The sequence below is a fragment of the Cottoperca gobio genome, chromosome 13, assembly GCF_900634415.1.
Source record: "Cottoperca gobio chromosome 13, fCotGob3.1, whole genome shotgun sequence".
In the NCBI taxonomy this organism is placed as follows: Eukaryota; Metazoa; Chordata; class Actinopteri; order Perciformes; family Bovichtidae; genus Cottoperca; species Cottoperca gobio.
In genome coordinates, this window is record NC_041367.1 from 1,052,797 (window position 1) to 1,076,886 (window position 24,090).

General features: G+C 43.9%; 1 protein-coding gene across 1 annotated transcript in view; it reads right to left on the reverse strand.

The window, feature by feature from the left end:
* Window positions 1–453: 453 nt before the first annotated feature.
* Window positions 454–24,090, reverse strand: part of ecel1 (endothelin converting enzyme-like 1) — a 44,496-nt gene continuing 20,859 nt past the window's right edge. Inside the window, exons 7-17 of the mRNA XM_029446455.1 lie at window positions 23,288–23,386; window positions 22,738–22,812; window positions 21,222–21,325; window positions 19,318–19,376; window positions 17,189–17,240; window positions 13,280–13,347; window positions 12,646–12,770; window positions 9,003–9,068; window positions 3,178–3,273; window positions 2,365–2,441; window positions 454–1,922 (exon numbers count right to left, since the gene is read on the reverse strand). Coding sequence (XP_029302315.1) covers window positions 1,823–1,922; window positions 2,365–2,441; window positions 3,178–3,273; window positions 9,003–9,068; window positions 12,646–12,770; window positions 13,280–13,347; window positions 17,189–17,240; window positions 19,318–19,376; window positions 21,222–21,325; window positions 22,738–22,812; window positions 23,288–23,386 — 921 coding nt within the window. The 3' untranslated portion in view covers window positions 454–1,822. The remainder of the gene's footprint in view (window positions 1,923–2,364; window positions 2,442–3,177; window positions 3,274–9,002; window positions 9,069–12,645; window positions 12,771–13,279; window positions 13,348–17,188; window positions 17,241–19,317; window positions 19,377–21,221; window positions 21,326–22,737; window positions 22,813–23,287; window positions 23,387–24,090) is intronic.

Consider the following 24,090-nt stretch of genomic DNA (forward strand, 5'->3'; position numbering starts at 1 on the left):
TGGTCATATTCTGCCTCTTTTGGTTGTTTTGTGGCTCTTTGTGGTTATTTGTGTCTCTGTTTGTAGACATTTTTAATCTTTACGTAGTAATTTTGCATCTCTTTGTAGACATTTCGTATCACTTTGTGGTCATATTGTTGTTTTGTGCCTGTTGGGACCCAGAGCCTGGTGCTCAGTAATCCTGTGTGTGTGTGTGTGTGTGTGTGTGTGTGTGTGTGTGTGTGTGTGTGTGTGTGTGTGTGTGTGTGTGTGTGTGTCTTTGTTTCTGTTGCATTTTAAATGTGTTGTTTTTCCTGCCAGGTTTTGCAGGTCGTGTGTAACGAGAGGCAGAGCGGGAGACGTGGACTTCTACCATGCAGCGGCCAGGAGAGCGCTGGCTCACGTTTCTGGAGGATCGAAACCTGTAAGGACACAGCTGACAACACAACCAACACACACACCTGAACACACACAGTGATCTTTGTATTTATTCCAACAGTAAACGGAGATAGCAGCATTAATAAGTTTAATGATGGAGGGAAACATGCACTCATCAAAACAACCATAACATGTGATATACTTCTGCACTGTACAAACACTCTTTTCTTCTTGTTTTTTCACAGTTTGTTTATACAAAAGTATTTTTTTTTAATTACACCGTGTACAAATGATTCACCACCTACCATGGCTCGTCAGTGGTGCGTTAACTGTGAATGTAATGTGTCATGTGACCTGCTCAGTCACAGTTCATCACAGATGTGAATAATCCAAGAGCAGAGTGTGTGTGTGCAGTAGAAAGGCTTCTCCAAGCTGCTCCTATTATAATGAATTCTCTTTTTCATCCAACGTTTGAGACGTAAACTTTCCTTTGTGATCGTAGGCTGAAGAGCTGACTGGAGACGCAAAGATCCTCAGTGTGCCGCTGCACTTTGCTACAAATCCTGAGAAAAAACATCCACCTTCTTCTTCGTCTTCTTCTTCGTCTTCTTCTTTAAAAAAGGTTGCCACATCTTAAAAACCGTACAAACACTCACAGTAACAAGAGACCAATGCAGGCAAACGATACAACAGTCGCTCCCTGCAGCCACCAGAGCGCAGCGTCGCGACACAAATCAAACTCCAAACACCGAACTGAAGGAAACGGCGTTCTGCAGGCACGAGGATGCTACGGATCTCAGGGACTGAAATCACCGTCAGTCTGAACTCTGATGATGTGAACGTGTTTCTACTTGATGTTACAGAGAAGAGACACTTTGAGGAAACATGTTGCTTAATTAAAAAGGAAATGAGTTCTACGCGTATATCTGCTAAAATAGAAAAATACATGATTTGAAAGTGAATTTAAACATATAAAAATATATATAATCAGATGATATGGACATGACGGTTGACGGTTGGTCACGTGACATGACGGTTGGTCACGTATCATGATGGTTGACGGTTGGTCAGGTGACATGACGGTTGACGGTTGGTCATGTGACATGACAGTTGGTCACGTGACATGACGGTTGGTCACGTGTCATGACGGTTGGTCACGTGTCATGACGGTTGACGGTTGGTCACGTGACATGACGGTTGGTCACGTGACATGACGGTTGGTCACGTGACATGACGGTTGGTCACGTGACATGACGGTTGGTCACGTGACCATGACATGACAGTTGGTGACGTGACGATGGAGAAACGTCCTATTTGAAAAGAAAAGCTGATAATGTTGAGAAGATACGTTTTCTCGCCGTATCCTTTATAGGCAAGAGAAGGCTTTATGCACGCTGCAGCATCCTGCTGCACCTGATGTGGAGGTGAAGTTCATCCCGGGGGGCGACAGGCGGGGCGGGGGGGGTCACCATACGGAGCATTTGTCCTCCGGGTTCATAGGGGAACGCTTCGGGCAGTGGAAAACACGGGCAAACTCGTCAAACTGGGAAACACTGCCGATCACTCTGCAGGGGGGAGACACAACGGGGAGACGCCATGAGACTGAGGGGTCAGAGGTCACGGGGTCACAGGGTCACGGTGAGCAGAGCGCCACAGAGTCAACAAACATAAATAACAAGTTTTCTTTCCTGCTCGTGTGTGAATGTTTTATTTTACAATAAATAAGCTAAATAATAAAGTTAATGTTGAATATCTCCGATTAAAACAAAGTGTTACATTTGACTTGCTTTCAGCTGCAGGAACCAGAGGTCTGCAGAGCTGTTTGTGAACGTGACACTAAATAAACGTGCCGCGCTGAACTTCATGTAACGTATGGAAACCTTATCTTCCACTTTCTTTTCACGTGAAGTGTTCTCCTGTATTTACACTTTGTTTTATATTTACATCGTGTAAAAGCAAAGCCCACAGAGGGAACACGCAGAAGATGTTCTGGCTGCTTGTATTTACCTGTAATGCTCCGGTGCGTGTTTGTCAGTCAGCAGCTGCAGGTAGATGGACTGAGACCTTCTCTTCATGCACCAGTTCTGCAAACACATCAACACTTTGTTTATACGTCCCGACACATTTACCTTGTGTCTGAAATGTTAGAAGCCAATGACGTAAAAGAAAAGTGATAATCATAGTCATGAGGGTAATAATGTTGCTGTAAGACAAAGAAAGAGTGTGTAAGACATGAAACACATTTCTTTAGTTCCTGGACAGTTTAGCTGTAACTTCTGAAGGTGTTGTGATACTCCACTACATCTCATCACAGGATCTGATCTGATGGCCTGTAAGAGGATTCACAAGTTGTGGTTCACAAGCTTGTTAGTAACTCTTTTACAAAAACACATTTGGATCTTTGGATGATTTAAAATAAGAGTTTGAGGCCCAAAAAGATTCAATGTGTCACAAACTGTGTACAGGGAGGTAAAGCAGGACTGCTGCAGTATTAACAATCTTTAATGTAATATACAACAACAATACTTTTTATTATTGCTTCCCACATCACTTCCCTGAGGCGAGAGTTTAAAAGTTAAAAGCTAAAACAGCTGCAGATTTCTCCACAGTTACATTAAGCCATGAATTTCAATGAAAGCATTGAAATTCAATGATGGTGGTAATAGTCACAAGGAGAAGGGGGGGGGGGGAGCTCTGATCCTCCTGCTGGTTGTTTGCTAATGTTGGCTTCACTCCTACCTGCTCGCTGATCCGTCGCTGAGAGACGCAGACAACAGGACTTGACGTGTAAATGTAAAGAGCAGAGTGTGCAGTGTGTACCTGAGCAAAGGCAATGAAGACCAGCTGCTCGTGTGTGTACTTGAGGCCGGGCAGGGGCCTCTCCGGACCGTGCTCCCTCACCCACTTCTGATACGCCTGCACACACAAAGGACACATTAAATCAGGAAGTCGTGTGTTCTGTGGGTTAAAGTGGCAACACGCACGTTTCCTTTGCTTTCATTTATCATCATGAAGAAGATGTTGATGAAGATGTTGATGCTATAAACTCCTGAGACGCCTCTGTGGGGGACATGCTTCACCAGTCCTCTTTATTACGCTAACTTCTGCTTCCCTTGAATGCACCTCGACCAGCTGAGAGCGAGGAACCAAAGAACAAAAGAGACGCGACACACAGCTGGATGACCTCAGAGCTGCATGCTCTACTTTATTATATCTGTTGCATTGAGCGTGTGTGTGTGTGTGTGTGTGTGTGTGTGTGTGTGTGTGTGTGTGTGTGTGTGTGTGTTTGTGTTGTGAATTAAAGACAAACACTGATCATAAAACCTCACGATGGAGCCACACGGCATATTTCATTTATGTCGCTTTAAAAAGACGACCAGAGGAAAAGGTGTCTCAGGTGTTTCCTCCGCCTGCATCTCCTCAGATGTGATGAGAGGAGGAGAGGAGGAGAGGAGAGGTGAGGAGGAGAGGTGAGGAGGAGAGGTGAGGAGGTGAGAGGAGAGGAGAGGAGAGGAGGAGAGGAGAGGAGAGGAGAGGAGGAGAGAGGAGAGGAGGAGAGGTGAGGATGTGAGAGGAGAGGAGGAGAGGAGGAGAGGAGGAGAGGAGAGGAGGAGAGGTGAGGAGGTGAGAGGAGAGGAGGAGAGGTGAGGTGAGGAGGTGAGAGGAGAGGAGGAGAGAGGAGAGGAGGAGAGGAGGTGAGGAGGAGAGGAGGAGGAGAGGTGAGGAGGTGAGAGGAGAGGAGGAGAGAGGAGAGGAGGAGAGGAGGAGAGGTGAGGAGGAGAGGTGAGGAGGTGAGAGGAGAGGAGAGGAGAGAGGAGGAGAGGTGAGGAGGTGAGAGGAGAGGAGGAGAGGTGAGGAGGAGAGGTGAGGAGGTGAGAGGAGAGGAGGAGAGAGGAGAGGAGGAGAGGTGAGGAGGTGAGAGGAGAGGAGGAGAGAGGAGAGGAGGAGAGGAGGAGAGGTGAGGAGGAGAGGTGAGGAGGTGAGAGGAGAGGAGGAGAGAGGAGAGGAGGGTGAGGAGGAGAGGAGGAGAGGAGGTGAGAGGAGGAGAGGAGAGGAGGAGAGATGAGGAGGAGAGAAGGAGAGGTGAGGAGGTGAAAGGAGAGGAGAGGGGAGGAGAGAGAGAGAAGAGAGGAGAGGAGGTGAGGAGGAGGAGGAGGAGGAGAGATGAGGAGGAGAGAAGGAGAGAAGGAGAGGTGAGGAGGTGAAAGGAGAGGAGAGGGGAGGAGAGAGAGAAGAGAGGAGAGGAGGAGAGGAGGAGAGGTGAGGAGGAGAGGTGAGGAGGTGAGAGGAGAGGAGGATAGGAGGAGAGAAGAGGAGGTGAGGAGGCGAGGAGAGGAGAGAGGAGAGTCTTTTTAAATGTTTTGAAAACGTGAGAAACTACGTTTTATGGCAGAAAGTGAGAAAAGAGATCAAATGTTTCTGTTCTTCATCAGGATGTTGTTATTTATATATGAGTCTTAACTAGATTATATTAACATTTTAGAAATATATGTTAATTTTAAGCCTTTTAAAATACACATTGAGAGGCAGAAACGTTTTATAAAAGATTACTGAGGGAGACATCGAGCAGTCGGGACGACGAGGGGCACTCTTTAAATGCTTTAAATGTTTTATATTTGTTTCTTATTATTCTTAAAATGAGTTAAAAAGAAAATTAATCACAAATCCTGCCTTGTAATGTACTTCTTCTGGAAATAAATTACTTTATTCTATAAATTACTATTATTATTACTATTATTATTATTATTATTATTATTATTACTATTATTATTATTATTATTATTATTATTATTATTATTATTATTATTATTATTATTATAATTTTTATTATTATTATTATCCTCTGGGCACCATCACCTTATCGTGGTGGAGAGGTTTGTGTGTCCCTATGAACCTGAGAGCTGTGTTGTCTGGAGCCTAGTGCTCCTGGTAGGGTCTCCCAAGGCAAATTGGTCTCAGCCGAGGGGCCAGACTAAGAATGGTTCAAAAACGACTTTATAAAAAAAAGGGAAAGTAAAGGAGAGACCCTGCCCGGAGGAAGCCTGGGGCCCCCGTCTGGAGCCAGGCCCGGAGGGAGGGCCCTACAGCAAGCGCTTGGTGGCCGGGTTTGCCACGGAGCCCGGTCAGGCACAGCCCGAAGAAGCTACGTGGTGCCTCCCATCCATCCATCCTGTGGGCCCACCACTCATGGGAAAAACTGCTGGGGTCGGGTGTGCTGTCACACGGGTGGCAGTGATGGTCAGGGACCTTGACGGACCAGACCCGGGCAGCAGAGGCTGGCTCTGGGGACGTGGAACGTCACCTCTCTGTGGGGGAAGGAGCCGGAACTAGTGTGGGAGGTGGATCGCTACCAGTTGGATCTGGTGGGGCTTACCTTTACGCACAGTCTTGGCTCTGGAACCGTACTCCTGGAAAGGGGTTGGACTCTATTCTTCTCCGGAGTTGCCCAAGGTGTGAGGCGTCGGGCCGGGGTGGGGATACTCACTAGCCCCCGGCTGAGCGCCGCTACGTTGGAGTTTACCCCAGTGGACGAGAGGGTCGCCTCCCTACGCCTTCGGGTTATGGGGGGGGAAAACTCTGACTGTTGGTTGTGCCTATGCCCCAAACCGCAGTTCGGAGTATTCGGCCTTCTTGGAGACCCTGAATGGAGCCCTGCATGGTGCTCCAGTAGGGGACTCCGTAGTCTTGCTGGGAGACTTCAACGCACACGTGGGAAACGATGGAGACACCTGGAGAGGCGTGATTGGGAGGAACGGGCCTCCCTGATCTAAACCCGAACGGTCGTTTGTTGTTGGACTTCTGTGCTAGTCATGGAATGGCCATAACAAACACCATGTTCGAACATAAGGATGCTCATAAGTGCACTGTGGTACCAGAGCACCCTAGGCCAAAGGTCAATGATCGATTTTGTAATCGTATCATCTGATCTGAGGCCGCATGTTTTGGACACTCGGGTGAAGAGAGGGGCGGAGCTGTGGACTGATCACCATCTGGTGGTGAGTTGGATCAAGGGGTGGGGGAAGACTCTGGACAGACCTGGTAAACCCAAACGGGTAGTGCGGTGAACTGGGAACGTCTGGAGGAAGCCCCTGTCCTGGGGATCTTCAACTCACACCTCCGGCGGAGCTTTTCAGACATCCCTGTTGAGGTTGGGGGCATTGTTCAAAACCTCTATTGCTGAAGCTGCGGTGATGAGCTGTGGTCTCAAGGTCTTAGGTGCCTCAAGGGGCGGTAACCCTCGAACACCGTGGTGGACCCCGGTGGTCAGGGAAGCCGTCCGACTGAAGAAGGAGTCCTTCCGGGTTATGTTATCCGGGAGGACTCCGGAAATAGTTGCAGGGTACCGAAGGACTAGAAGGGCGGCAGCCTCTGCCGTGTCAGAGGCAAAGCAGCGGGTGTGGGAGAAGTTCGGAGAAGCTATGGAGAAGGACTTTTGGTCGGCACCAAGGTGCTTCTTGAAAACCATCCGGCACCTCAGGAGGGGGAAGCGAGGAACCATCCAAGCTGTGTACAGCAAGGGTGGGACCCTGCTGACTTTGACTGAGAAGGTTATCGGCCGGTGGAAGAAGCACTTTGAGGAACTCTTGAATCCGACTAACACGCCCTCGATGGTAGAGGCAGAGCTGGAAGCTGATGGGGGATCATCGTCAATTTCCCTGATGGAAGTCACTGAGGTAGTCAAACAACTCCACAGTAGCAAAGCTGCAGGGGTTGATGAGATCCATCCAGAAATGCTGAAGGCTTTGGGTGTTGAGGGGCTGTCTTGGTTGACACGCCTCGTCAACATTACGTGGAAGTCTGGGACAGTGCCTAGGGGTTGGCAGACCGGGGTGGTGGTTCCCCTATTTAAAAAGGGGGACCAGAGAGTGTGTGCCAACTACAGGGGTATTACACTTCTCAGCCTCCCTGGTAAAGTCTACTCCAAGGTACTGGAAAGGAGGGTTCGGCCGGTAGTCGAACCTCTGATTGAAGAGGAACAATGCGGATTCCGTCCTGGTCGTGGAACAACGGACCAACTCTTTACTCTCGCAAGGATCCTGGAGGGGGCCTGGGAGTACGCCCATCCAGTCTACATATGTTTTGTGGATCTGGAGAAGCTGTATGACCGGGTCTTCCGGGTGATACTGTGGGAGGTGCTGCGGGAGTATGGGGTGAGGGGGTCACTTCTGAGGGCCATCCTAATCCCTGTACGCCCAAAGCAAGAGTTGTGTCCGGATACTCGGCAGTAAGTCGGACTCGTTCCCAGTGAATGTTGGCCTCCGCCAGGGCTGCGCTTTATCACCAATCCTGTTCGTGATTTTCATGGATAGGATATCGAGGCGTAGTCGTGGAGGAGAGGGGTGGCAGTTCGGTGACCTGAGGATTTCATCGCTGCTCTTTGCAGATGATGTGGTTCTTATGGCATCATCGGTCTGTGACCTTCAACATTCACTGGAGCGGTTCGCAGCCGAGTGTGAAGCGGTTGGTATGAGGGTCAGCACCTCAAAATCTGAGGCCATGGCTCTCAGCAGAAAACCGGTGGATTGCCTACTCCGGGTAGGGAATGAGCCATTACCCCATGTGTGGGGGTTCAAGTATCTCGGGGTCTTGTTCGCGAGTGAGTGGACGATGGAGCGAGAGATTGGCCGGAGATTCGGAGTAGCGGGGGCGGTATTACAGTCACTTTACCGCACCATGGTGACGAAAAGACAGCTGAGCCAGAAGGCAAAGCTCTCAATATACCGGTCGATCTTCGCTCCTACCCTCACCTATGGTCATGAAGGCTGGGTCATGACCGAAAGAACGAGATCACGGGTACAAGCGTCCAAAATGGGTTTTCTCAGACGGGTGGCTGGCGTCTCCCTTAGAGATAGGGTGAGAAGCTCAGCCATCAGGAGAGACTCGGAGTAGAGCCGCTGCTCCTTTACGTTGAAAGGAGCCAGTTGAGGTGGTTCATCTAGTAAGGAGCCACCTGGGCGCCTCCCTAGGTGAGGTGTTCCAGGCACGTCCAGCTGGGAGGAGACCACGGGGAAGACCCAGGACTCGGTGGAGAGATTATATCTCCTCACTGGCCTGGGAACGCCTCAGGATCCCCCAGTCGGAGCTGGAGGATGTGGCCCGGAGAAGGGAAGATTGGGGTTCTTTACTGGAGCTGCTGCCCCCGCGATCCGATCCTGGATAAGCGTAAGGTAGACGATTGATGGATGGACTATTATTATTATTATTATTACATCCCAATTGCTTAAAAAATGTAAAAAAATAAAATAAAATAATTGAAACCTCTTTTCTACAAAATGTATACGCTCATTTGCATATAAGTGATGTCATGGCACATCATTTGTATAAAGTGTGTGAGCTGCAGCGAGCGAGAGATGAGAGCAGAGCGAGATTAATTTGGGAAATAATTACAAAATATAGTTCTTGCTTTGTCACGTGTGAATAAACTAAATGTGTAGAAGGAGTAGAACGCTCTGATGACAAAAGGAGAACCACAGCCCGACATCACGGCGCGGTGGCCAATCACACACACACACACACACACACACACACACACACACACACACACACACACACACACACACACACACACTTTATGAAGGGACTTCCGAGGTGCTATATAGTGATGAACAAACTCTAAATATTAGACAAAGTATTTGAATACTCACATAGTATGACAGCTTGAGTCCTCCCATGTCTGCGATGTTCTCCCCCAGCGTCAGCCGGCCGTTCACCTAATACACATACACACACACACAGACACACACACACACACACACACACACACAACCCTAAATGTGAGTATTCTGTCAGAAGTTCCTTCTCGCTGATCTCGTTTTATGATTCAACAGTTTTTAAAAGAAAAGTTAAACATTTAGGGAAATGTGCAGCCACACACACTGTACACTACACACTGTACACTACACACTGTACACTACACACTGTACCCTACACACTGTACACTACACACTGTACCCTACACACTGTATACTACACACTGTATACTACACACTGTACCCTACACACTGTACACTACACACTGTACACTACACACTGTACACTACACACTGTACCCTACACACTGTACACTACACACTGTACCCTACACACTGTACCCTACACACTGTACCCTACACACTGTACTACACACTGTACACTGCACACTGTACACTACACACTGTACCCTAACACTGTATACTACACACGTACACTACACACTGTACACTACACACTGTACACTACACCCTGTACACTACACACTGTATACTATCACACTGTACACTACACACTGTACACTACACACTGGTACACTACCACACTGTACACTACACACTGTACACTACACCACTGTACACTACACACGTACCTATACACACTGTACACTACACACTGTACACTACACACTGTCACTACCACCTGTACACTACACACTGTACCCTACACACTGTACACTACACACTGTACACTACACACTGTACACTACACACTGTACACTACACACTGTACACTACAACACTGTACACTACACACTGTACACTACACACTGTACACTACACACTGTAACACTGTCACCTACACACTGTACACTGTACACTTACACTACACTGCACACTGTACCCTACACACTGTACACTGCACACTGTACCCTACACACTGTACACTGCACACTGTACACTACACACTGTACACTACACACACTACACACTGTACACTACACACTGTACACTACACACTGTACCCTACACACTGTACACTACACACTGTACACTGCACACTGTACACTACACACTGTACCCTACACACTGTACACTACACACTGTATACTACACACTGTACCCTACACACTGTACACTACACACTGTACACTACACACTGTATACTACACACTGTACACTACACACTGTATACTACACACTGTACACTACACACTGTACACTACACACTGTACACTACACACTGTACCCTACACACTGTATACTACACACTGTACACTACACACTGTATACTACACACTGTACACTACACACTGTACCCTACACACTGTACACTACACACTGTATACTACACACTGTACACTACACACTGTACACTACACACTGTACCTACACACTGTACACTACACACTGTACACTACACACTGTACACTACACACTGTATACTACACACTGTACACTACACACTGTATACACACTCTTTCACTCTGAGCAGCAGAAGTGAAGCGATTCTGACTTTTAGCTCCAGAAACCCTGCATCCTACATTTCCCAGAATGCAACTCAATAAGGTATTAAACTCTTCCTGCTTCGGTTAATGCCCACATTAACTCCACTTCCACATGTGTAATGCAGATGTGTTCCATACATGTAATGAGCATCTATTTGTAGTCTGAACAAACATATTGCAACAGTCTCCCAAAGATAATCAGATTAAAACAGATTTAATCTGAACTGCATCATATTATAGGATTTATAAAACTATATACATATATGTAATGCTATCATAGAAAATGTTTGTGCAAGAGGGCAAAGGAGCAAATGCTTCCACGTTGTTCAATCAGGAGCAGCAAAGTTTTATTTAAAGGGAACTCAAAATACAGTACGAACCTGGAAATGAGCATAATATGTATAACATGTTCCCTTTAGAGATTCAGACAGTCCCTGAGTTTATTTAAGTAGCTGATATAAATTATCATTTAACTTTTTCAGGATTCCACAGAAACAAACATGCATTCTTCATCTACGGCTCAATATACAGAGCAACCAGTTATGTTTCCAAGATGAAGGATTGTACTGACTCAAAGAGAAGATTCACATTTGTCCTGTTGATTTTATTATTTAGGAGGCAAAACATCGTGTTCATGCTCTGGTCAAGTTTCAGATTTTACATTATTTATCTTCCAGAACTCGTCTTCTTCAGACGAGAGGAAGCATGAGAACATGAGAGTGTGTGTTTGTAACTGTGTGTGTAGATTTAAACTCTCCACAGCTACATTACATAACGCCTCATGTACATATTAAACACCTGTAATATAAACTGTGTTGATGTGAGTCATGAAGTGGGGAAGCTTCATGATATCTGTTAGTTACATGTTTGACCCTGTTCACCTGTAGTGTGTACAACATGTATGACCCTGTTCACCTGTAGTGTGTACAACATGTATGACTCTGTTCACCTGTAGTGTGTACAACATGTATGACTCTGTTCACCTGTAGTGTGTACAACATGTATGACTCTGTTCACCTGTAGTGTGTACAACATGTATGACCCTGTTCACCTGTAGTGTGTACAACATGTATGACTCTGTTCACCTGTAGTGTGTACAACATGTATGACTCTGTTCACCTGTAGTGTGTACAACATGTATGACCCTGTTCACCTGTAGTGTGTACAACATGTATGACTCTGTTCACCTGTAGTGTGTACAACATGTATGACTCTGTTCACCTGTACTGTGTACAACATGTATGACTCTGTTCACCTGTAGTGTGTACAACATGTATGACCCTGTTCACCTGTAGTGTGTACAACATGTATGACCCTGTTCACCTGTAGTGTGTACAACATGTATGACTCTGTTCACCTGTAGTGTGTACAACATGTATGACTCTGTTCACCTGTAGTGTGTACAACATGTATGACCCTGTTCACCTGTAGTGTGTACAACATGTATGAATGTTACAATACATATCTCTAAAGGAGCTTTTTCTCCCACTCTTCAGCAGAAGTCTCCACTTCAGCAGCACTTACATACACCAAACTTTCCACTTTCATTCCTCTCTATATTCTGAAGCTTTGTGCAGAGGGCTTTGTTCACATGTCACTCACAGCTCATGTTATACACGCTACACTCACTACATGCAGGAGATGCACAGAGTTCTGTGTGTTGACAGGATTTAGTGATTTATGGAGTGATACAAAGACAGATCCAGAATCTGTACAAACCTTTGACATGTGAACAACATCAAACACTTTGAACCTGCTTCATCCAGACTTCTCTTTACGTCTGGACATGGAGCAGATCAGTACATATAATAAGAGAATGTCTCATTTACATATTTAAACATCACATTTAGAAAACTTGAAATATATTTTTTTAAATTACTGTCAGTAATGAAGTTTCCTGCTGATATCCATCACTTAAAAATTATAATATTCACCTCGAGTGTCTGCCCTTAATTTCTCTGTTTCAATTACATTTTTGGACCCACAGACTTCCTGCCTAATATGTATCCTTCCAAGTTTATTCCGACCAACTTCACCAGGTGCCCACGCAGGTAGGGATTCGTGCAGTGTGTGTGTGTGTGCAGACCCACCTTCTGGTTATAAACGGTGAAGTTATCGTAGAGCTTGACGATACATTCAGCCTTCTTCTGGAACTTTCTGTAGGACTCCTCTGTCCACCACTGTTTGAGATTGCCATGGCGGTCGTACTGGCCCCCTAGGGACATGAACCATTGCATCACTAAGATGAAGGGCAAAAGGGCAGGGGGGCAGTGTTAGCATGGAGACAACACAACCTGCAACTTTCCTTCACGGTCCAAAAAGCTGCCCAGCACGTCATCGTTGAAGCTTTTGGTTGCTGCAGGAGTCAAACCAACTGAAGTAGATTAGTAGACTGTCTGAGAAAGACTCTGGTGGTGCACCAACCTACCAGTCAGTCCCACTCAAAGTTGCTCCAGTGTTTGGAAGGTGGCAGGTAGAGATTTCACGCTTTTATTTTATTTTAAAGTCTTCTGATGTTTCTTAAAGGGCAGCACTTGTGACCGGAAATGAAAGTTAGAGATTGTGGCTCAAAACAGCCGATAAATAACACAGATCATCAGGGAACCCTTGGTTTTTTCTGCAAAATAGAATAGTGCAAGATCGGGAGTACAAGGCAAAATGGTGGGAAATGGGTGTGTGAGAATTGTTATAATGGATTGAAAGTGAAGAGGTTGTAATTCTTACCCCAGTCATCATATCCATGTGTGAGCTCATGGCCAATGATCGCTCCTATTCCTCCATAGTTCAGAGACCTGGAGGCAGCAAAGAGAAACATTGAACATCACACAAAACCTTCTTAGTATCTACAAGTGCTTAAAAAGTCTTGGATTGCCTAAACTTAGAACTTTTGAAAGAAAATTCCTTAACAATTATTTTGCAGATTCAGGAGGCTCGAGGTGTGAGTATTATACAAACATAAATAGGTATATATAATATAATAACATTATATATAAATAAATGTTCTTTGTTGGGGAGATGGAAGGAGAGGACTGCATGTTGCATATTTGTATTTAGGACACAGTTAGCTTAGCATGAACATGGGGAACAGCTCGCCTGGCTCTTGGTTTTTGTATAAAGTGAATAAATAAGATATAACTTTACAGATGCTGGTAGACAGATGTTGTTACTTCCCCCTGCCTACAGTCTTTATGCTAAGCTAAGCGTCTCCTGGCTCTAGCTTCTATTTAATGCACAGACATGAGAGTGGAATTGTTCTTGAACTTCCAGAAAGAAAGAAACTATTCTTTAAAGGTCTTGAACATGTTGTACACAGCTTCTTAATTTAGCATGAAATTGGCAGTTTAAGAAAAGAGAAAAAGTAATATCTAGTGAAAAGGTACTTGCTCTTACAGAAAGCCAAAGTAGGCTATGCTTATGCACTCGCGTTAGGACAAAGCAATGTCCCTTTTGACTGATTTGAGGTGTCTCATTACAGACAGCTCTGGGGCTTTCTCTCCCCTCTTTTGTCCCAATGTCCTCATTGCTAATTGTGCTCAGCCATAAAGTGCGAGTTGCACTTGGGATGTCATTTTGGATCCACGTGGCTCAGATTGAAAAAGAAGAAGATCAAGGCCATGTTCCTGTTCACGCTGATTAGAAAACATCTGTGTTACATGTGAGGGGAAATCTTGCACCGGGACCTTTCAGCTGCAGTGTGAACATAAATCTTAATCTCCCAAGTTGTTGATACAAAATGCAACTCAACCTTGTGTAGCCCCCACCGGCCCACATCGTGCATAAGCCCCCTGCTTCCGAAAGAAAGCAGCGGGCCGCCCCACCTCTCCTTGACCCTGCGCCGAGCTGGAGAGCTGCCTTTGTGCCACATGCAGATATAGAGAGCGATGAGAGGGCAGACTCGGGGCTATTCACATGGCTACATCGGAAAATGACTTTCTGACAGCTAGTCGATACGCTGCCTCACACCGGCCCGACTCCCCCGCTAAAACTAACTGGCTGATTGAAGCTTCATTATATTCGACGCCGGGGTGGAGATGTGTGTGTGTGTGTGTGTGTGGGAGTGAGAGTTTATGGGAGGTTAGGTCTACTGCAGTAATAACTTCAGGGGGACAGGAACACACACACCCTACATCATTAATTAATATTGATTAGCATGCATGGCAGCAGGTAGTGGTGATCACCTCTAATGAAGACGTACAAGTGTTAGCTAATGTTGGGTACACACACTGCTAATTGTGAAATGTTTGTGTGTGTGGGAGAAAGATGATGCAAATGTATGCCTCCAACATCGTGAATCATATCACAAATGCAATATCAGTCAAATTGAATCACAATTAGATATTTTTCCCAAATCTCTCAGCCCCTGTAAGAATGCAGCAGGTGCAGCTGTTTGGACAGTTTCCTATGTAATGGCTGAGTCATACTGAATACTGGCAGCTGTAGGTGTGCTCAGCTTTGTTAACAAAAGCTATGAAACAGTTTACCTGCACATTCATCAGTGCTGCAGTGCATTGGGTTTAAATCATTTTGTAGGGCCCTTGTGCTCGGCTGCTTTTTATCAATCTTCGCTCTGTAGTTTTAAATACTCAGACGGTTCTGCTATGTAAAGTTTACTTTAAAGGCATGATGATACAAACATCATGCAGAAGTAACACAAATCACATCTTTTTAAATGTTGGAAAAACTGAGATTACTTTTGAAGAGGTTGATGATCACAGTTATACACAAGTTCAGTCTTATAGGTTTCTTGGTGTCCACACTGATAACACTTTAAACTGGTTTGTCCTTGACTCCTCCAGAGAATGTATATTTTACATAGACGTTTACGTGTTGTTTTTGTTTTCTCAGGCTGTTCTGGAGAGATTGATCAGATGTGGACAACCTGCCTGGTTTTAGAAGCTTCCTGTTCAGACTAAAATGAAAATCATCGTTCAGAAAGATCATGGTAATATTCAGTCTCTCACTTTGACCAGTGTTGACATAAACAAGTGAAGAGAACCCTCTGTGATCCATCCCATATTCTGTTCTCACAGTTTGAGCTGCTTCTGTCAGGGAGACGATGCAGAGCTCAGCAAATTTAATCGGTTTAAGAACTCCTTTGTGCCTGTATCACTTGGAATTTTAAAAGCTGTACTTGTTCAGAAAACCACAAACAGATGGTGCATCAGGGTGTGTTTGTATCTGTGTGTCCTCTGTATTGTATCTTTGTATCTTTTAAACATCCATTCAAACATCCATCAATCCATCATCCATCAATCCATCCATCTAAACATCCATCCATCCAAACATCCATCAATCCATCCATTTAAACATCCATCCAAACATCCATCCAAACATCCATCCAAACATCCATCAATCCATCCATCTAAACATCCATCCATCCAACATCCATCCAACATCCATCACCATCCATCTAACATCCATCCATCCAACATCCATCAATCCATCCATTTAAAACATCCATCAATCCATCCATCTATACACCCACCCATCCAAACATCCATCCAAACATCCATCAATCCATCCAAACATCCATCCATCCATCCAAACATCCATCCATCCATCCAATCCATCCAAACATCCATCCATCCATCAAATCCATCCAAATATCCATCCATCCATCCAAACATCCATTCATCATCATCCATCCAAACATCAATCCATCCATCCATCCAGACATCCATCCATCCAAACATCCATCCAAACATCTATCCTCCAAACATCAATCCAAACATCCATCCATCCATCCATCCAAACATCCATCCATCCATCCAACATCAATCCATCCAAACATCCATCCACCAACATCCATCCAAACATCCATCCAAACATCCATCCATCCAAACATCTATCCATCCAAACATCAATCCAAACATCCATCCATCCATCCATCCATCCATCCAAACATCCATCCATCCATCCATCCATCCCAAACATCAATCCATCCAAACATCCATCCATCCAAACATCCATCCAAACATCCATCCATCCAAACATCCATCCAAACATCCATCCAAACATCCATCCAAACATCCATCCATCCAAACATCCATCCAAACTCCATCCAAACATCAATCCATTCAAAACATCCATCCAAACCCAAACAATCCATCCAAACATCAATCCATCCAAACATCCATCCAAACATCCAGCATCAGAATTCCTAATTGTGAAATTGAATACTGAATACAACTGAATTTACAGCACTGAAACATTTTACTTTGAAAAGCATCTGCTTCTTTCCAAATGTACAACTTTAATGTACGACTATTTATTTAATAATTTAAACAAAGCAATTTAAAGTTACGAAGAGTCCAATAATGCTGTGACTCTAATTCCTGACTTTGTCATCACAAAGCGCTCACTGAGACAAACAGGGAGGCCATCTACTTTCATGCACCATCACATTACTCGATGGACTCAGATTTAGGGAGGCGACCTCTCAATGACACCTGTTCCATTAGCGGCACCTTGTTGAGTAATTGAGCTCCTGGTGGGTAGTTAAATTGGTTCAATCAGGTGTGTTAGGAATTCAAAGAAGTAGAGGTGTTGCCGGACTAACGTAGCCTTTAATGAGCTTTGTTGTTGTGGCCGTGGGGAGGCTGCTGACAGCGGCAGCGACTGAGATCTACTCACTGGGGGAACTCAGGGTTGTAGAGAGTGGGCTGAAGGATGCCGGCAGGAAACACTGGAAAAGAGAGAAAGAAACATCATGAGTGAAGAGGAAATGTCTGAGTATCACACACTGGTTTCAGTTAAGCAGGAAAAGTTTTTCTTAGACATACATCAAAGTCAGCACATTGATTCAGTGTCCTCTCAGGGAAAAGACAGTTAGAAGGAAATGTAAAACACTGGCGCCTTAAAGCTGCACGAGCTAGGACGTGAAATAGTGCTGCTACAGAGGACAATGACAGAAAGTCTCTCTATTTACCACAAATGCTTTTCTTTCAGCGCACAGTATGTAAAAAATACAAATCAGTCTCCTCCACAGCCAAAGATTCATTACGGAACAGAGACACAACATGACTACACAAATACAAAAAGACTCAAAACAACAACGAAAAGACACAAAATGACCAAAAAAGATGCAATTATGCAAGTATATATATATAATATTTATAATATATCTTTTATATAATATTTCATATATAATATATATAATATATTTTATATAAATATATATATATAATATATTTTATATATTATATATAATATATCTAAATATATATTATATATATATATTATATATAATATATATTATATATATATATTATATATATAATATATCTAAATATATATATATAATATATTTAATATATTATATATAATATATCTAAATATATATTATATATATATTATATATAATATATATTATATATATATATATTATATATATATGTTATATAAATATATAATATACAAAAACGACCAAAAAGAGACAGAACAACTATAAAGACTCTGAGACTCCTCTGTCGGACGTATGGTGAGGCCTCTTCCTGTCCGTCCACAGCAGCTCTTGCTTCCTGCAGAGGAAGCTGCATCTACCAACGATGGCTTCACACTCTGAAGAGGCTATTTAGTTTATTGAAATCATAACTATCTCTTGAACTCAAACATTTCCAAAGGTTTCCTCTAGCGCCACCAGCAGGTCAGAGATTTCACTTACCCTGTGAAATATGTACAGGATGGTTTGGAAAACATATTGGTAAAAACAACCAGTTAATGTGTTTATTTAATTTAAAAGGCCTGAATGCTTAATGATGATAATGAATACAAATATTTACATTATAAAGATATTGTTCTAATTTACATCCTATATTGTACAGTTGAAGAAATGCAAGAACTAATTATTTTATTATTATTATTTATGTCAGCACTCAAAGAAAACAGACAAATCGAATACAAAAAATGGCAATTTGAACAATTACAATTGCAGCTGTAAGTATTCAGTCAGGATTTAAGATGTGTCAGTGAAATAAATTCTGATTCAGCCAAAGCTGCTGAAGAAGAGAACAAAACTATATTAGAGAGCTACTTTTAATTAAATCTCTGTCCTTGTCTCTTTATCTTGGAAACAGAACCTGAAATAAAGGAAGCCAAAGAGATGGTACACTTTAAAGTGGGCTATAGGGTTAGTGGGGTTAATTTGGTTTTGAGTATGAAAATGAATACCGAGCTGAGAAGTGAAGTGGCTGGTTTAAGTGAGAGAAATAATGTGTGTGGGTTTGGAAAGAAACGACCCAGGGGCCTGTGATGACTGTGTTTGTCTGACTCCTCCTGTCCTCTAGCATCAGCCTGCGCCAGCACAACATTGATTTTTCTGCGAGGGATTTAATCCAGCAGGCAGGCAGCTCAGACAGCCGGCCGATTGTGGGAGAAGACGAGGAGGAGGGGGAGGAGGAGGGAGAGGGGGAGGGAGAGGGGTGACAGCGCAAGGCCAGATTTGTTAAAACTTGGGACAGTGTTACTGCTTGTTTTTCCTCCAGGGGGGTATTAAGTATGTGAGGTGGAGATTGAAGCAGAAAGTGAGTGATGACAAGGAATATGATATGAGGAGGTGGACGCAGGTTTTGTTTTTCTAAGCGGCCAACTAAGCGAGATTGACATGACTTGTTGAAAACAGGTGGCAACATGGTGTAATTGCGTGTAACTAATGCACAGTCCATGTCGTGGTGCAGAATGGCAATGGGGGAAGGATTGTTTGTGTGTGTGTGTGGAGACAGATGACAAATATCAATATGTACGATGAAGAGTCAGGCACTCACCCATTTGATTCTTGTTAGGGAGGTAGTAGGCATTAAGAGCCTGTGGGGGGAGAAGCCACCTGAAGAGAACAGCATCAAACAAACAGGGTTTCAAAGATGTGATCCTCACACACACACACACGCACACACACACAGACACACACACACACAGACACACACACACACACACACACACACACACACGCACACACACACACACACACACACACACACACACACACGCACACACACACAGACACACACACACACACAGACACACACACACACACAGACACACACACACACACACACACACACACACACACACACACACACTTAAATCACCAATCTACCGACTCGAAACCCCCCGATCCTGAGCAGAATCCCAAACACTTCTGCCTATCTCTCTCTCTAAACCCCCCTGTGAGAAATATTCAGTGTGTGTGTGGTCCCATGGCCAAATTTCCTCTCTGCATATGAAACTACGGACAGTTCCTTTATGGTAATCCACTTAAAGCCAGACCAATCGATGGCACAAAATCCCCGAAATGACTAACTCTGAAAGTGTGAGATGCCCTTATTCTTGAAGTGATGGCTCTGCGTCGACTGTGGAGAGACAAAGCGTAGAAATAGAAGGAGAGTAGAGCGGACATTCCCCTTCGACACATCATGGATGCTATTGTAGCGGGCTAACGTCTGTGTACTTCGTAGACTCACTGAGGCGAGGTTTTTCAGAAACGACTAAAAACGAATGCAGTAGCATCGTTTGACGTCAATGTCACAGAAATACGGCTAAAGATAGGGACAACAAAGACAAACATTTGACACATTTCACTATGTACATATATAAATATATATCAAAAAGTAGTGTCATGGTGCAGAGAGCAAAGGCTTCTGCAATAAATATGGAATTAGTTTTTTCATAGTTTTAACAACTTAATGCTTCATGTTCGGCTCATTTTCTGTAACCTTTGTAGCATTGAAGCATGGCAGAATTAGCAAGCTCACTACACAGCTGTATGCTAGATAGCTAACTAATTCCACCGCACTTTAATGCTACGCTGGTTACAGAAAACGAGCCGAACATCGGGCTTGTAGCCAGCTGCAGCACAGGGTCTTACAGTCCCTCCACCTCAAGAAGGACTAGCTATCTAGCTAACTAGCGATCTAGCTAACTAGCAATCTGGCTAACTAGCTATCTAGCTAACTAACTATCTAGCTAATTAGCTATCCGACGCTGCTTCCGATCTCTTCCCGGCGAGCTGCGACCTCACGTCACGGATCCACTGATGTGTGTGGCCACAACTAACAACAATTTTCTTTTGTACTCGTCAAACAACCAGAGAAAACAGCGTCCGTTCTGCTCTCATTCTATGAGTGTCCCTTTTTTCCATTCTCAGTGACAAGATCGTGTAAGTGATGATGTTCACTTTTTGGTGATAAAGGGGGAAAATGTGATTTACCTCTTCAGGGCGTTTAGTGTGGGCTAATGATACAGTTGTTTTTGAGCACCTTTGAATACTAATGTGACTGTAATGTGTTGTCATAGCAGAGAGACACGTCCAGGGGTACGGGGCTGTTTCAGAAACATCCACCGCATGTCCCACAGCACTTTGCTGCTGCCTGCCTGCTGCAGATAAGTAAATCAAATGGATTTTCTCCAGCTGTGTGTGTCGATTTAGTATCTGTTGGTTTGATTTAAAGGCGCATCAACAAATATGTCAAACTAAAAAGGGATTCACAGGGACACATGTTAGGCATGTCAAACATATTAGAGACACGCACTCACGCAGTGCGAGCCTCAGCTGCATTCGTTCACACTGGATTTTAAATACAATCTTCTTTAATTGCTTTGAACCGCGTGTCAGTGAGCGGAGACGGCTGGCCAGCGTAGCTCGTGTAATGTGAGGAGAAATGACACTCACGCCGTCTTGTCCACTTCTTCACGGATCTTCTTCACGGACATCTTGATGTTGAACTTGATGCTGTTGAGGATGTTTTTGAAATAGGTCTTCTCGTCCACATCAAACTGCAAAACCACAGACGTGAAGTGAGTGAGTGTGAACACCTTGACTGTAAGATATGTATTAAAGGAGCAGTTTGACATTTCTTTAGTTGAATTTGTTAGGATTAGTATTACCGCCGCCAAACGGAGTTATAATCCAGAATAATGTGTTTTTGTATGTCTGTCAGGAGGATCACAGAAACAACTACTATGTCGGTTTTCTGGAAACTTGGTGGAGCCGGATCTCCGAATCACAGAGCAGATACACTCATTATTTATTATAGAGGTGGACAAAGTACTCAGATCTTAAAAGAAATAAGAAGTCTTGATTAAAAATGTTACTTCAGTAAAAGTACAAAAGTATTAGCATCAAAATGTACGTAAAGTACCAAAGGTAAAAGTTGTTATTATGCACGACGGCCCATTTCAGAATAATATATATTATAATATTTTATTCTTATTGATGCTTTAATGCAGGGGTGTCAAACTCACTTTAGTTCAGGGGCCACATGCAGCACAATGTGATCTCAGGTGGGCCGGACCAGTAACATCACAGCATGATATAACATTATGAACAACCTGACATTTCTTAATAAAGAAAGTTGTAGTTTCAACAATATAATCAGTTTATTATTTACACATGTGTGTTACAACTTACAGATCAGTGTGTCTACAAAGGATTTTACTTTATGATCAAAACAACACATTTTTACACTTTGCAAAGTCATCCCGCTGGCCGGACTGGACCCTCTGGCGGGCCGGTTTGGGCCCGCGGGCCGCATGTTTGACACCCCTGCTTTAATGTGTTCATCACTTTAATATTGCAGCTGGTGAAGGCTTGTTTTAATCAGCCTTACTTTATATACTGCTGCTTAGCTCGTCAATTTCACCAAGCGATCGCTAAAGTTTTTTGTGAAGCGAGAAGTATAAAGAGCGTCAAAGTCCACGTAGGGACAAGGTGGAGGTGGGTGGAGGTGGATGGAGGTGGGTGGAGGTGTCTTATAACAATTTCACCAAGAAAACGGTTGTTTGTGTGAAACGCAACGTAACCGAGTAGTTTAGAGACTTGTAACAAGCCGACATTGACACGTGTTGATGGACATTCGTACTAGAATGCACGAAGAATGGAAAATAACTTCTGTTAATATATCATATGAGCCGTTGCCCAGTTCAAGGATTGTCTGACGGACCTCCGTGGACTTTGATTACCAACGTATTTGTTATACGTCAAAAACAAACGTCTTCCCTCGAAGCGTATTTGACAACGCCGTTTCCTTGTATGGGAACGTGATTCTTGAGACCAGGCTGCTCCTGCATGTGATGTTTGTGCTCCATCTGAATACAATCCCCAGGGTTGCATGGTAATGTCTGATTGAAAATCATTTTAGATTTGTTTGTGTGATGTGTAAGAGGTAAATAAAAGGCTCATGACTCACCCCGTATTCTTGATCTATGAGCTCCGGTTTGAGCAGGAAGTCTGGGTATCCTGTCATCACCATCATGTGCTTCAGCTGAAGAGAAGAAGAACAAGAGTGTGATGGAGGAAAAGGAGAAAGTCCAACATTACCCCACATCCACTTGCAGTAACTAAGAAGCACACGCACACGCACATGCACATGCACATGCACATGCACACACACATCAACTAATCAAGCAAACCCAATGTAATAGGATTACAGGGAAGCTCTTTATATTCAGCATGGCCCTCTAAAAGGATTATAACTTCAGATTGTAAAAGTATTAGAGGGGATATCTTGCAGTGCAGACCCTAAATCAGCACCACAGAGAGATCCGGATTAGGCGATCCTCACTTCTCAATGTCAAGCCCTTGATGTATTCTATCACACACTTCCATCTAACAAAGCAATCAATCAAACCATACGGAAAGAAAGGAATCGCAAAGAAATAATGAAATCCTTTTCAAATACTAATGGGATGTGGCAGGGAGTGGTGTTTGTGATGCAGAAGCTGAGTCGGGCTCTGAACCTTTGCTCTGGCTGCCTCCTTGGTGGCTTCGTCCATCCAGTCCAGCTCCTGCAGCCGGAGGTCCAGCGAGTGCTTTATGTCCTCAACCAGCTCCTGTACCTGCAGGGGATCACATCAAACAGGAAGACGTTTTAAAGGCCTTCAGTCATCTTCTCACTTATACAAATACAAGAGGTGTACAGAGACGTCATTATCTGTATCTGTTATCGGATAGAGTGCCGGAGGCGGGCGTAGTTTATACAAAGTTTAATCGGCTAAATGTTGTATTTTCATCCGTCAGCAACAAGCTACACTGTGGGGACACTTTTATTTTGAAGGCAGCAAGGCAACAGAAAGACTCGACAACCCGGTGCAGGAAAGGTGCGGCAGACAGCGAGCGATGGTCACCTGACAATATCATTTTAAACACAATTCTCCATGAAACCTTCGGCTGATACGTTCGGCGTCTTACATCTTAAACACATGAATATTGACTGAAAAACAAGGTAATGTTTTATTTATTTTTTAAATAGAGGAAATTAACACATTCTGCAAAAAAACTACAGGATATAAACTTAATTTTGATGCCACGGTTGGTGGGATCATGGGCTTTCCCCCCGAACAATACAATAATATCCGTTTCCATTGCATAATTTGCGCTTTTCCTACTAACGTGTTCAGATTCAGGTGCATCCCTTACAAATACTCTTTTATTTAAGTAAGATCACATGAGAGATTTCTGTATTTGTGCGTTTCTCACTGTTTGCAGTGGTGATGTGACGTACGTCCTGTAGTATGTGGCCACTGCTGCAGTGTTTGATGTC